This window comes from Salvelinus alpinus, chromosome 5, assembly GCF_045679555.1.
Source record: "Salvelinus alpinus chromosome 5, SLU_Salpinus.1, whole genome shotgun sequence".
Taxonomy (NCBI): domain Eukaryota; kingdom Metazoa; phylum Chordata; class Actinopteri; order Salmoniformes; family Salmonidae; genus Salvelinus; species Salvelinus alpinus.
The window spans coordinates 70,236,968-70,251,968 of NC_092090.1; the positions used below are offsets into that span (position 1 = coordinate 70,236,968).

The window sequence follows — 15,001 nt, forward strand, 5'->3', positions numbered from 1 at the left end:
GTCAATGTGCTTGGGGTACGAGGTAGTTGAGGTGATTTGATACTGTATAATAGATAAGGCCATTCACCATTGTCAATCATTTTATAAAAACCAGCTATATATAGTCCCTCACTCAACTTTTTTTCATTCAACTTTTTCACTCCGGACGTTTTATCTGGACATGGTTCGTCAGGACTTCCAACAGCCGAAGCTAAGTAGTAACAATAACATGATGCCTTCTAATTGCAGTCGCTGTACTCAAAAATATACAGGAGAACGATCGCCTTACGGTGAGGATAGTTGTGCTGCAAGCCCAGCTTCAGACGTAATTGTTAGGCAAGGGTAATTTCAGTGTAGGAAAGGATGAAACAGCGTCTGTGCCACCGGTATGTACAGATAGTAACGTCAGTATAAATCCCCTCGCACGGTCCCCGCAGCTGGACAACTTTCTCATGGCTTCTGGAGGGAAATGCTGTAGGAATGCTCAACAGGTGTTGCTCATTCAGCCGAGAGAAACTTTCAACCGGTTCTCCCCATTAAGCAGCGAGTCGGAGTCAGAGGCCGAGCCTTCTCTGGTCTCTACTCCTCCCGTTACGGGGTCTGAGAAGCCGACAGCTCCCACCATTAGCTCTGACAAATTGAAAACCCTAGTCATTGGCAACTCCATTACCCGCAGTATTAGACTTAAAACGAATCATCCAGAAATCATACACTGTTTACCAGGGGGCAGGGCTACCGACGTTAAGGCTAATCTGAAGATGGTGCTGGCTAAGGCTAAAACTGCCGGGTGTAGAGAGTATAGAGATAGTTATCCACGTCGGCACCAACGATGTCAGAGGTCACCAAGCGCAACATAGCTTCAGCGTGTAAATCAGCTAGAAAGACGTGTCGGAATCGAGTAATTGTCTCTGGCCCCCTCCCAGTTAGGGGGAGTGATGAGCTCTACAGCAGAGTCTCACAACTCAATCGCTGGTTGAAAACTGTTTTCTGCCCCTCCCAAAAGATAGAATTTGTAGATAACTGGCCCTCTTTCTGGGACTCACCCACAAACAGGACCAAGCCTGGCCTGTTGAGGAGTGACGGACTCCATCCTAGCTGGAGGGGTGCTCTCATCTTATCTACGAACATAGACAGGGCTCTAACTCCCCTAGCTCCACAATGAAATAGGGTGCAGGCCAGGCAGCAGGCTGTTAGCCAGCCTGCCAGCTTATTGGAGTCTGCCACTAGCACAGTCAGTGTAGTCAGCTCAGCTATCCCCATTGAGACCGTGTCTGTGCCTCATCCTAGGTTGGGCAAAACTAAACATGGCGGTGTTCGCCTTAGCAATCTCACTAGAATAAAGAGCTCCTCCATTCCTGCCATTATTGAAAGAGATCGTGATACCTCACATCTCAAAATAGGGCTACTTAATGTTAGATCCCTCAGTTCCAAGGCAGTTATAGTCAATGAACTAATCACTGATCATAATCTTGATGTGATTGGCCTGACTGAAACATGGCTTAAACCTGATGAATTTACTGTGTTAAATCAGGCCTCACCTCCTGGTAACACTAGCGACCATATCCCCCGTGCATCCCGCAAAGGCGGAGGTGTTGCTAACATTTACGATAGCCAATTTCAATTTACAAAAACCCCCAGTCGCTTTCGTCTTTTGAGCTTCTAGTCATGAAATCTATGCAGCCTACCCAATCACTTTTTATAGCTACTGTTTACAGGCCTCCTGGGCCATATACAGCGTTCCTCACTGAGGTCCCTGAATTCCTATCGGACCTTGTAGTCATAGCAGAAAATATTCACATTTTTGGTGACTTTAATATTCACATGGAAAAGTTCACAGACCCACTCCAAAAGGCTTTCGGAGCCATCATCGACTCAGTGGGTTTTGTCCAACATATCTCTTTAGCTACTCACTGCCACAGTCATACTCTGGACCTAGTTTAGTCCCATGGAATAAATGTTGTGGATCTTAATGTTTTTCCTCATAACCCTGGACTATCGTGCCACCATTTTATTACGTTTGCAATCGCAACAAATAATCTGCTCAGACCCCAACCAAGGAGCATCAAAAGTCGTGCTATAAATTCTCAGACAACCCAAAGATTCCTTGATGCCCTTCCAGACTCACTCTGCCTACCCAAGGACGTCAGAGCACAAAAATCAGTTAACCACCTAACTGGGGAACTCAATTTAACCTTGCGCAATACCCTAGATGCAATTGCACCCCTAAAAACAAAAAATATTTGTCATAAGAAACTAGCTCCCTGGTATACAGAAAATACCCGAGCTCTGAAGCAAGCTTCCAGAAAATTGGAACGGACATGGCGCCACACCAAACTGGAAGTCTTCCGACTAGCTTGGAAAGACAGTACCGTGCAGTATCGAAGAGCCCTCACTGCTGCTCGATCATCCTATTTATCCAACTTAATTGAGGAAAATAAGAACAATCCAACATTTATTTTTGATACTGTCGCAAAGCTAACTAAAAAGCAGCATTCCCCAAGAGAGGACGGCTTTCACTTCAGCAGTAATAAATTCATGAACTTCTTGGAGGAAAAGATCATGATCACTAGAAAGCAAATTACGGACTCCCCTTTAAATCTGCGTATTCCTCCAAAGCTCAGCTGTCCTGAGTCTGCACAACTCTGCCAGGACCTAGGATCAAGGGAGACACTCAAGTGTTTTAGTACTATCTCTCTTGACACAACGATGAAAATAATCATGGCCTCTAAACCTTCAAGCTGCATTCTGGACCCTATTCCAACTAAACTACTGAAAGAGCTTCTTCCTGTGCTTGGCCCTCCTATGTTGAACAAAATAAACGGCTCTCTATCCACCGGATGTGTACCAAACTCACTAAAAGTGGCAGTAATAAAGCCTCTCTTGAAAAAGCCAAACCTTGACCCAGAAAATATAAAAAACTAATCGGCCTATATCGAATCTTCTATTCCTCTCTAAAATTTTAGAAATGCTTCAGTCTGGTTTTAGACCCCATCATAGCACTGAGACTGCACTTGTGAAGGTAGTAAATTACCTTTTAATGGCGTCAGACCGAGGCTCTGCATCTGTCCTCGTGCTCCTAGACCTTAGTGCTGCTTTTGATACCATCGATCACCACATTCTTTTAGAGAGATTGGAAACCCAAATTGGTCTACACGGACAAGTTCTGGCCTGGTTTAGATCTTATCTGTCGGAAAGATGTAAATTTGTCTCTGTGAATGGTTTGTCCTCTGACAAATCAACTGTAAATTTCGGTGTTCCTCAAGGTTCCGTTTTAGGACCACTATTGTTTTCACTATATATTTTACCTCTTGGGGATATCATTCGAAAACAATGTTAACTTTCACTGCTATGCGGATGACACACAGCTGTACATTTCAATGAAACATGGTGAAGCCCCAAAATTGCCCTCGCTGGAAGCCTGTGTTTCAGACATAAGGAAGTGGATGGCTGCAAACTTTCTACTTTTAAACTCGGACAAAACAGAGATGCTTGTTCTAGGTCCCAAGAAACAAAGAGATCTTCTATTGAATCTGACAATTAATCTTGATGGTTGTACAGTTGTCTCAAATAAAACTGAAGGACCTCGGCGTTACTCTGGAGCCTGATCTCTCTTTTGACGAACATATCAAGACTGTTTCAAGGACAGCTTTTTTCCATTTACGTAACATTGCAAAAATCAGAAACTTTGTCCAAACATTATGCAGAAAAAATAATCCATGCTTTTTTAACTTCTAGGTTAGACTACTGCAATGCTCTACTTTCCGGCTACCCGGAAAAGCACTAAATAAACTTCAGTTAGTGCTAAATTATGCTGCTAGAATCCTGACTAGAACCAAAAAATTTGATCATATTACTCCAGTGCTTGCCTCTCTACACTGGCTTCCTGTTAAGGCATGGGCTGATTTCAAGGTTTTACTGCTAACCTACAAAGCATTACATGGGCTTGCTCCTAACTATCTTTCCAATTTGGTCCTGCCGTACATACCTACACGTACGCTACGGTCACAAGATGCAGGCCTCCTTGTTGTCCATAGAATTTCTAAGCAAGCAGCTGGAGGCAGGGCTTTCTCCTATAGAGCTCCATTTTTATGGAATGGTCTGCCTACCCATGTGAGAGACGCAGACTCGTTCTCAACCTTTAAGTCTTTACTTAAGACTAATCTCTTCAGTAGGTCATATGATTGAGTGTACTCTGGCCCAGGAGTGTGAAGGTGAACGGAAAGGTTCTGGAGCAACGAACCGCCCTTGCTGTCTCTGCCTGGCAGGTTCCCCTCTCTCCACTGGGATTCTCTGCCTCTAACCCTATTACAGGGGCTGAGTCACTGGCTTACTGGTGCTCTTCCAAGCCGTCCCTAAGAGGGGTGCATCAGTTGAGTGGGTTGAGTCGCTGACGTGGTCTTCCTGTCTGGGTTGGCGCCCCCCTTGGGTTGTGCCGTGGCGGAGATCTTTGTGGGCTATACTCGGCCTTGTCTCAGGATGGTAAGTTGGTGGTTGAAGATATCCCTCTAGTGGTGTGGGGGCTGTGCTTTGGCAAAGTGGGTGGGGTTATATCCTGCCTGTTTGGCCCTGTCCGGAGGTATCATCGGATGGGGCCACAGTGTCTCCTGACCCCTCCTGTCTCAGCCTCCAGTATTTATGCTGCAGTAGTTTATGTGTCGGGGGGCTAGGGTCAGTCTGTTATATCTGGAATATTTATCCTGTCTTATCCGGTGTCCTGTGTGAATTTAAGTATGCTCTCTCTAATTCTCTCTCTTTCTTTCTTTCTCTCTCTGAGGACCTGAGCCCTAGGACCATGCCTCAGGACTACCTGGCATGATGACTCCTTGCTGTCCCCAGTCCACCTGGCCGTGCTGCTGCTCCAGTTTCAACTGTTCTGCCTGCGGCTATGGAACCCTGACCTGTTCGCCGGACGTGCTACCTGTCCCAGACATGCTGTTTTCAACTCTCTAGAGACAGCAGGAGCGGTAGAGATACTCTCAATGATCGGCTATGAAAAGCCAACTGACATTTACTCCTGAGGTGCTGACTTGTTGCACCCTCGACAACTACTGTGATTATTATTATTTGACCATGCTGGTCATTTATGAACATTTGAACATCTTGGCCATGTTCTGTTATAATCTCCACCCGGCACAGCCAGAGGACTGGCCACCCCTCATAGCCTGGTTCCTCTCTAGGTTTCTTCCTAGGTTTTGGCCTTTCTAGGGAGTTTTCCCTAGCCACCGTGCTTCTACACCTGCATTGGAGTTTTAGGCTGGGTTTCTGTACAACACTTTGATATATCAGCTGATGTAAGAAGGGCTATAAAAATACATTTGATGTTTTGATGATACATTAGATGTTTTTTTAATGTGTTTTTTCCTGTTTCCACCAACAGGTAGTGTAGGTGTGAACAGAGCAGAATAACAACAGAGATAGATATAGTAGTGCCATAGACCAGTGGTTCTGGCCCTGGGGACCCAAAGGGATGCATATTTGAGTTTTTAGCCTTAGTGCTACACGGCTGATTCAAATCAAAGTTTGATGACTTGCTCATTTGAGTCAGCTGTGTAGTGCTAAGGAAAAACTACAATATGCACCCCTTTGATTCTCTAAGTTGACTTGTTATGGTCTTGTTTGTTCTTTGTACATTTTAGGAGTGGTAAAGTAGCTCCTGGCTCCTATTGTTCTGTTAAACAATAACTCTGATCCCACCACTTCACTAGATTAGACAGGACAATCTGGCTATTGCTCTGAAATAGACAGGAATGCAGCCTCCTATCTTTAGAGTTGTGCTCTCTCTTACTTTCTCTCTCTCACGCTGCTGGGAACATTTCTTAATCACACTCAATGTTTGGAAAACTGTCATGGAACTGAAACAGAGCACCCAATGAACCCACAGTGGAAACACACAATCCCAGTGCCAAATACTGCAGAAAGACAGTCTCCTTTCTCAAAAAACACCATCCAACCCTACAATCACAAGCACACTGTTCTTGGCTTAAATTCAATGTGGCAGAGTATGAAGTGGAAGAGTGGAAGTGTGTGTGTCTGTGTGTGTGGTGCATGTGCGTGTGTGCATACTTGCATTAGTGTACATGTGTGCCGTGTATGTAGTGTATACTATTTGAGTGTGTGCACTAAGGTGGCAGAGAACAGATGTAGGATCTTAATTTGAGCAAGTTTGCTACAGCAGAAAAATAGTTCTGCAGCAACAGGAAATGTGAATTATTATGTGGATTATAGCGGTTGATGGATTTCAGGTTAAGGCAAATCAAGTCTGAAATGTTAAATTGGAAATGACAAACTTTAGAAGCCTTTTTAAACCTTTAATACACTACAAGTTTGAAGTTCCTGCTGAATACACTAGAAGTTTGCATTTCCAGGAAAATTATCAGCAACAAAAGACTGATCAAATTAAGATCCCACATCTGTATCCTGTGTGAAGGGGAGAGGTTGCTGATTTCCCATAGACAGAATGAGTCCCAGTACTTCACTGGATTCCCATGCCAAATACAATCTGTGCCCTTCGCTAGTTCTGGCATCTGACCCAATGTCCAAAGGGTGACATAACAAGAAGATTGGCCATTTAAGTCCAAAGTGTGTGTGGGGATGAAAAGAGCAGAACTTAGAAATGAGTGCACAGATAGGGCTATCACAAGGACCATCTCATCTGATAGCTCTTCTCCTTTCCATTTGTAGGATGACCGGAAAAGCCAGAATGACACTATAACCTGCATACAATACTGAAAGAATGTGCATTTCCTGTTTTGTTGTTAAAACTGCTTCTGCCATGTGTTTGCTAAAATGCTTTGTAATACTGGGATGAGCTAACAAGTTTGAATTCTAGCATTACATTCATACCAGCTGTGTAATCTACTTTTCTTGGTACTCATGCCAGTGTCGTAACATAGTTTCTCGAGGTTCCATCGCAAGGTCGGAGCTTGAGGCACCCAGACAGACAGAGATCGACACAGACAGACAGCTGTCCCAGTCCACACCTACCCGGCAGTCTCTCTGCAGGGTCTTCATCAAGGCATTGTAGGTGTCAGCGTCGAAGTAGAGCCCTTCATGCATGTCCTGGAAGTCCAGGTCCTTGTAGACGGGACATGCCTTCTCCCTCTCCTTCCTGGAGGCACGTCTCTTGTAGGTGGAGCCCTTCAGGTCGTACTTGTAGTGCATCTTGACGGAGCGCGGCAGCACGTTGTTCATCACCACCAGCCGGATGTTGACGCCTCCAGACTGGATGCAGTACAGGCCGTAGAACTTAGGCAGCAGGGTGCGTGGGTTCTGGTTCAGGTTCTGCGTGTGGAGAGAGAGGTGGAATACAATTAGTTGATCAATAGGTTCTGTTTAATAGGCCTGGGTCCAGGTCTGCGTTCATTTAAATGTCAACCTATTCCCTACATAGGGTCTTGATCGAAAGAACTGCACTATGGGCCCTGGTCAAAAGTGGTGCACTATAAAGGAAGACTAGGTTGGGTGAGTTACTCACCATGTAGTAACCTGGGAGAAGTTTCTGGAGAAACTCAGCCTCTTTGTGCTGGACGGTTTTGATGATAAACTCGTCATCGCTGGTCAGGTAGAACAGAGAGCCGCTGGCCCCGGGGTTGGACAGCTCAATCAGAGGCTCATTACAGATGGAGTACTGAGGAGAAAAACAAAACTGGTTTAATATGCCTGTAAAAACAATAACAAAATTGGTTTAGTGTGCCTGTACAACCACAGGTCCCAGATCTGTTTGTGCTGCTCGACAACTCCTATGGTCATTGAACTCGCTGCCTAATCCTCAGGGAAATAATGTTCTCTACTGATTTATAAAGCACAACCTCTACCATGGACAAACTACTAACCCCTCACCCGTTTACTGTGGTTAAAAAAGGACTACGTTGCATTCCAATAAGGGTGGTCTGGAAAACAAACATACAGTTTCATTCATTCACAGATGCGTGTGCGGCTTTTATGGTGCAGAATATCATTATCACGCACGCATGCAGACACGTGTGTACACACAAACCCCATCTCCTCCACACACACACACACACACACACACACACACACACACACACACACACACACGTCACAAACTGAGTGAAAGGTCTGTTTCGCTGGGATTGGCTGTAGACAGGTGGTCAATAGTTCATTGAGGGTGTGGCATCGGTATAGTACGTTCCGTGATTCTGTGCACTCAGCTTTTACAAACCACACATTCAGCTTTATTACTTCCACAGAGGTTATCTAAGACCGTACACTACGCCTCAGGGCAAGGGTGAATGTATTCTGTTTCCACCAGCATTCATGTGTGTTTATCAGTTGAACCTTCACAGACAAAGCACAAAAGAACATTTCCAGTTTAGCTTACATGAGATGGGCCTCTGGCAATAGAGCCCATGTAGACGACAATCATTCCAAAAACATCTGTTGTGTTATTCTCCAAATGAACATAAAAGCCCTGCTCTAACACAGAACCCCCTCTGTGTGGAAATCAAAGGACCAGGGGAAGTCAGTGAAGGTGGAGTAGTGTGGATGTTTAATGATAATGCAGTAAAACAGAGCTGTGTGTTCTAATAGAGAGAAACACACAGAGCGAGACAGAGAGAGAAGGCATGGGGTTCTCTACAGACTCACTGACTGATGGCAGTCTGCAGTCACGTTGAGCCCACAGCACGAACACATCCGCAATTTATCTGCATTTGCATTCAGGACCCTGAGTGGTAGTGTGTGTGTGTATGTGTTCGGTCTAAATGAATCTCTGTTGTTGTTTCTGTGTTTGAATAAATGCATAATCAACAAGGACACATTACGACAGTGTTTGCTTCGCCCTTCAGTCTTTCTCCCTCTCTCTCCATCTCTCTCTGGCTTTCACTCTTTCTTTGCTTGTCCTGTAGCCTTTTGTCTGATAGCAATGATGACTGATCACAAATGCAGGATGTGTCAGGGCATTCATAAGAGCTGTGGTGAGGAGGGTGCAACAGCCTTGGAGTAAAGAGTGTGAATCCGAAACAAAAGCTATGGCATAATAGACAAGAATGGTAGAAAATCATTTCAAATGAAAAGTAATGTGAGTGTAGAATAACATATAGATAATAGATCATGCAGATAATAGCTGGTCCTGCTCATACAGTATGATAAATATTCTATATGGTAGTGCTGCATATTGAAACTCCATGATGTATTCTCCTCTGATCTACCTGTCCCAGTGATAATGACAGTGTAATAATAGAGAGGTGGTAATGACTATGACCTGAAGGGCCCATCTCACTGGCATGCCTTCTGAGTGGAACCGGTCAGCAAGGGGTTAACTGCTGATACACGCGCACACACACACACACACAGCCACACACACACACAGCCACACATCCACCCACCTCAACCCTCTGGGAAATTATAGCCTGATTTCATTTAAATGTGCAGGGGATGCAATTAAACCCATCATAATGAAATTAGCACGACTATTACCTCATCCCCCAAACCCAACCCCCATCTCCACCTCCACAGCTGGATAGGTAGAACAGGGTAAAACCACTGCTCTATAAAACTCTGGTTACACTCCAATACACTTTAGTCACCACTGATCCCAATGAGTTGATTGGTGAAAGTTACATGATAGGTAGGATGAACTGTAACCTACGGGATGTGTCTCAATCCATAATCAGATGTGGACTAGAGGTGTACCTGGTGTGGACCAGGTGCAGTGTTTAGACCTACCAGGTAGTCATCTGGTTTGATCCCGAAGAGCTCCCGGAAGTAGCGGAAGGCCAGCGGGGCGTAGGTTTTGAAGCGGAAGTCTGGGTAGTGGTGAGCCGGTGTCAGGTTGCTCCCCTCGCTGATGGAAACGGCCCACCGGACACAAAGACACAGAATAGTTAGTTACAATATCCCCACATACAGAAACAAGTGAGTTTGGACTAATTTCTGTTCATCAGTTTACTAAGGTACAAAAACTATCACTGACGTAGACGGACATTCTGCAAACAGACATCACGCACTGTCTTTAACTAGAACTGATGATCGTCATGTCAGAGCATTCAGTGGATCCTGGCATGAAATAACGCGACACACCTCTGTGTCTATACTGTATTTATACTCGGGATATCGCTTTTCAACAGTAAAAGTTCAAAACTCGCTGGAGGATGTCTAAGTACTGCTACCCATGGAAAGCCAGATGAACCAGTGGCACACAGCCCTGTTTAGAGTCCAGAGCCTGGCGAGAGAGCATGCCTCTGATTACCCTAAACAACACAAATACAACACAATAATACAACACCATGTAACACAGGGGACCAGCATTATGATATGAGATCTGTGTCCATAGAGAGAGAGAAGGCATGGGGTTCTCCACAGACTCACTGACGGCAGTCTGCAGTCACCTTGAGCCCACAGTACGAACACATCCGTCATTTATCTGCTTTGAAAGGCTGGTCATGACGCACATCAACACTATCATCCCAGACACACTAGATCCACTCCAATTTCGCAGAACGCCCCAACAGATCCACAGATGACGCAATCTCAGTTGCACTTCACACTGCCCTCTCCCACCTGGACAAGAGGGGAAATAACTATGTGATAATGCTGTTCATAGACTACAGCTCAGCATTCAACACAGTCCCCTCCAAGCTCATCACCAAGCTAGGGACCCTTGGACTGAACCCCTCCCTCTGCAACTGGATCCTGGACTTCCTGACGGCCGTGCCCAGGCGGTGAGGGTAGGCAACAACACTTACGCCACGCTGACCCTCAAGACGGGGCATCTCAGGGGTGTGTGCTTAGCCCCCTCCTGCACTCCCTGTTCACCCACGACTGCATGGCCACACACGACTCCAACTGCATCATTAAGTTTGCTGATGACACAACAGTGGTAGGCCTGATCACCGACAGAGATGAGTCAGCCTATAGGGAGGAGGTCAGAGACTTAGCAGTGTGGTGCCATGACAACAACCTCTCCCTCAACGTCAGAAAGACCAAGGAGCTGATCGTGGACTATAGGAGAAAGAGGGGAGGGAACGTCCCCATCCACATCGACAGAGCTTTTGTGGAGCGGGTTGAGAGCTTCAAGTTCCTTGGCGTCCACTTCACTAAGGACTTAACATGGTCCACACACACCTGCAAAGTCGTGAAGAGGGCACGGCAGAACCTCTTCCCCCTCGGGAGGCCGAAAAGATTTGACATGGGCCCTCGGATCCTCAAGCAGTTCTACAGGGTGGTGTGGACGGCCCAGTATATCACCGGGGTCAAGCTCCCTGCCAACCAGGACCTCTATGTCAGGCGGTGTCAGATGAAGGCCCGAAAAATTGCCAAAGACTCCAGCCACCCAAGCCATCGACTGTTCACTCTGCTACCGTCCAACAAACGGTACCGGAGCATCAGCTCTCGGACCAACAGGCTCCGAACGTTCAAGCCAGAAGACAACCAAATACCCAGACTGCTAAATAGTCAATTAATGGTAGACAGATTATCTGGACTGACTCTTATCTTGCACTGACCCTACACACACTCACTAGAATGAATATATACACACATACATATATATATACACACATACACACATACTCAAACACACTACGTTGACACTCCCACACATCCACATACACTACATACGCGCACACACAATACATAAACACACACACGCATAGATACAACGCAAACATGCATACATACATTACTCACACACACATTTTTACACTCATCATTTGCTGCTTTTACTCTGTCTACACTAGTTGTCTTTGTCTTTTATGTGACAAATACAATTAGATTTTATATGCGTTTTCATTCAGGACCCTGAGTGGTAGTGTGTGTGTGTGTGTGTTCTGTCTTAATTAATCTCTGTTGTCGTTTCTGTGTTTGAATAAATGCATAATCAACACGGACATATTACGACAGTGTTTGCTTCACCCTTCAGTTTCTCTCTCTCTCTCCCTCCATATCTCTCCCTCCATATCTCTCCCTCCATCTCTCTCTCTCTCCCTCCCTCCATCTCTCTCTCTCTCCCTCCATCTCTCTCTCCCTCCCTCCCTCCCTCCATCTCTCTCTCTCTCCCTCCCTCCATCTCTCTCTCTCTCCCTCCATCTCTCTCTCTCTCCCTCCATCTCTCTCTCTCTCCCTCCATCTCTCTCTCTCTCTCCCTCCATCTCTCTCTCTCTCTCCCTCCATCTCTCTCTCTCTCCCTCCATCTCTCTCTCTCTCTCCATCTCTCTCTCTCTCCCTCCATCTCTCTCTCTCTCCCTCCATCTCTCTCTCTCTCCCTCCATCTCTGGCTTTCACTCTTTCTTTGCTTGTCCTGTAGCCTTTTGTCTGATAGCAATGATGACTGATGACAAATGCAGGATGTGTCAGGGCATTCATAAGAGCTGTGGTGAGGAGGGTGCAACAGCCTTGGAGTAAAGAGTGCGAATCCGAAACAAAAGCTATGGCATAATAGACAAGAATGGTAGAAAATAATTTCAATTGAAAAGTAGAGTGTAGAATAACATATAGATAATAGATCATGCAGATAATAGCTGGTCCTGCTCATACAGTATGATAGATATTCTATATGGTAGTGCTGCATATTGAAACTCCATGATGTATTCTCCTCTGATCTACCTGTCCCAGTGATAATGACAGTGTAATAATAGAGAGGTGGTAATGACTATGACCTGAAGGGCCCATCTCACTGGCATGCCTTCTGAGTGGAACCGGTCAGCAAGGGGTTAACTGCTGATACACGAGCGCACACACACACACACAACCACTCAGAGAGAGAGAGAGAGAGAATAAATAAGCCACATCTGTTTTCCTTTCTTTCTTTCTCTTTCTTTTATGAGAGACTGACATGGCTCACGTAGAGACTGAGTCGGTTTCGGTACGAACCTGAAGCCATGCCAGGTGGAACAGAACACAGGAGGTTTACTGGGTGATTAGCTCCAGATGATCCTGTAACAACACGCCAACGCACTGCACCCTAAATCTCAATCCGTTAAAAAGGCTTCGTTTTCAGGGGCACCTCCACAGCGAGCTGCTATCGAAACTAGGTTGTTGAACCCTCAATTTGCCGAAGATGTTGAGCTGTGCGCCCCAGTGCTTCCACTCAGTAACAGGACAGGCTACAGCCTCAACATAAATAGGTGTGATCATCAGCCTACTGCTGAACGAAATCACGCTGTGTGTGTGTGTGTGTGTGGTGTGTGTGTGTGTGTGTGTGTGTGTGTGTGTGTGTGTAGCAAAGAGAATGACCTCCAGCTGCACAGAGCTATGTGCTGCCTGCCTGCTGTGACTGAAACGGTATAGTCTCATATTAGAACCAAGAGCACACAAACGCACACAGCAATGAAAGTGTCTTATCCTCGCAGAGCAGAACTAGAGTACTGTTCGAGAAAAGAACACTAGACAAGTTACAGCAGATAAACAGTGTGGAGTCAGAAAATCTGTCTGATACGTACAGGCGCCAACGCCAGCGACAGCCTGACAGTATGAGTTAAGGGAACCAATGGGGATGAGGGAAGTGAAGGAGGATCCCGGAGGATCCTCTCTGAGAGCTCTGCGTCAGGGGAGAGGGGAGAGAGAGAGAGAGGGGGGAGGAAGAGAGGTAGACAGAGAAAGAAAGAGAGAGAGAGAAAGAGAGATTGATCAAAAACTACTGCTGTTCTGTTACTGCAGGGGTTCCCAAACTTTTTCACTCAGGGCCCCTCTTCCAGCATTGGGGAACATCCCACGTCCCCAGCAGTGGGGGAGGTCAATGTAAATAGTCCGTTGGCCATTTAATTAATTGTTCAGCAGTCTTATGGCTTGGGGGTTAAAGCTGTTAAGGAGCCTTTTGGTCCTAGACTTGGCGCTCCGGTACCACTTGCCGTGCGGTAGCAGAGATAACAGTCCATGACTTGGGTGACTGGGCTTTCCTCTGACACCGCCTATTATACAGGTCCTAGATGGCTTGGCCCCAGTGATGTACTGAGCCGTACACACTACTCTCTGTAAGGCGGTGAAGCAACTGGTCAAGATGCTCTCGATGGTGCAGCTGTAGAACTTTTTGAGGATCTGGGGACCCATGCCAAATCTTTTCAGTCTCCTAGGGGGGAAAAGGTGTTGTCGTGCCCTCTTCAAGACTGTCTTGGTGTGTTTGGACCATGATAGTTCAATGGTGATGTGGACACCAAGGAACTTGAAACTCTCGACCCGCTCCACTACAGCCATGTCGATATTAATGAGGGCCTGTTCGGCCCGCCTTTTCCTGTGGTCCACGATCAGATCCTTTGTCTTGCTCACATTGAGGGAGAGGTTGTTGTCCTGGCACCACACTGCCAGGTCTCTGACCTCCTCCCTATAGGCTGTCTCATCGTTGTCGGTGATCAAGCCTAATACCACTGTTGTGTCGTCAGCAAAATGAATGATGGTGTTGGAGTTGTGTTTGGTCACGCAGTCGTGGGTGAACAGGGAGTACAGGAGGGGACTAAGTACACACCCCTGAGGGGCACCAGTGTCTGGGATCACCGTGGCAGACGTGTTGTTGCCTACCCTTACCACCTGGGGCTGGCCCATCAGGAAGTCCAGAATCCAGTTGCAGATGGAGGTGTTTATTTGAGTCCTTAGCTTAGTGGATGAGCTTCGTGGGCATTATGGTGTTGAACGCGGAGCTGTAGTCAATGAACAGCATTCTCATATAGGTGTTCCTTATGTCCAGGTGGGAAAGGGAAGTGTGGAGTGCGATTGAGATTGCGTTATCTGTGGATCTGTTGGGCGGTATGCGAATTGGAGTGGGTCTATGGTATCCAGGAGGATGGTGTTGATGTGAGCCAAGACCAGCATTTCACCGACGTGAGTGCTACGGGGCGGTAATCATTTAGGCAGGTTACCTTCGCTTCCTTGGGCACAGGGACTATGGTGGTCTTCTTGAAACATGTAGGTATTACAGACTCAGTCAGGGAGAGGTTGAAAATGTCAATGGAGACACTTGCCAGTTGGTCCGCGCATGCTTTGAGTACACGTCCTGGTAATCGGTTTGGCCACGCAGCTTTGTGAATGTTGACCTGTTTAAAGGTCTTGCTCACATCGGCTACCAAGAGCG

At 46.3% G+C, this 15,001-nt stretch overlaps 1 protein-coding gene across 5 annotated transcripts in view; it reads right to left on the minus strand.

The window, feature by feature from the left end:
* Positions 1-15,001, minus strand: part of LOC139576649 (phosphatidylinositol 4-phosphate 5-kinase type-1 beta-like) — a 94,195-nt gene that overhangs the window by 25,740 nt on the left and 53,454 nt on the right. For all 5 annotated transcript variants that reach the window (XM_071402957.1, XM_071402959.1, XM_071402955.1 and 2 more), the window contains 3 exons: positions 9,667-9,784; positions 7,454-7,606; positions 6,964-7,260 (listed from right to left, as the gene is read on the minus strand). In XM_071402957.1, the coding sequence (XP_071259058.1) occupies positions 6,964-7,260; positions 7,454-7,606; positions 9,667-9,784 (568 nt within the window). The remainder of the gene's footprint in view (positions 1-6,963; positions 7,261-7,453; positions 7,607-9,666; positions 9,785-15,001) is intronic.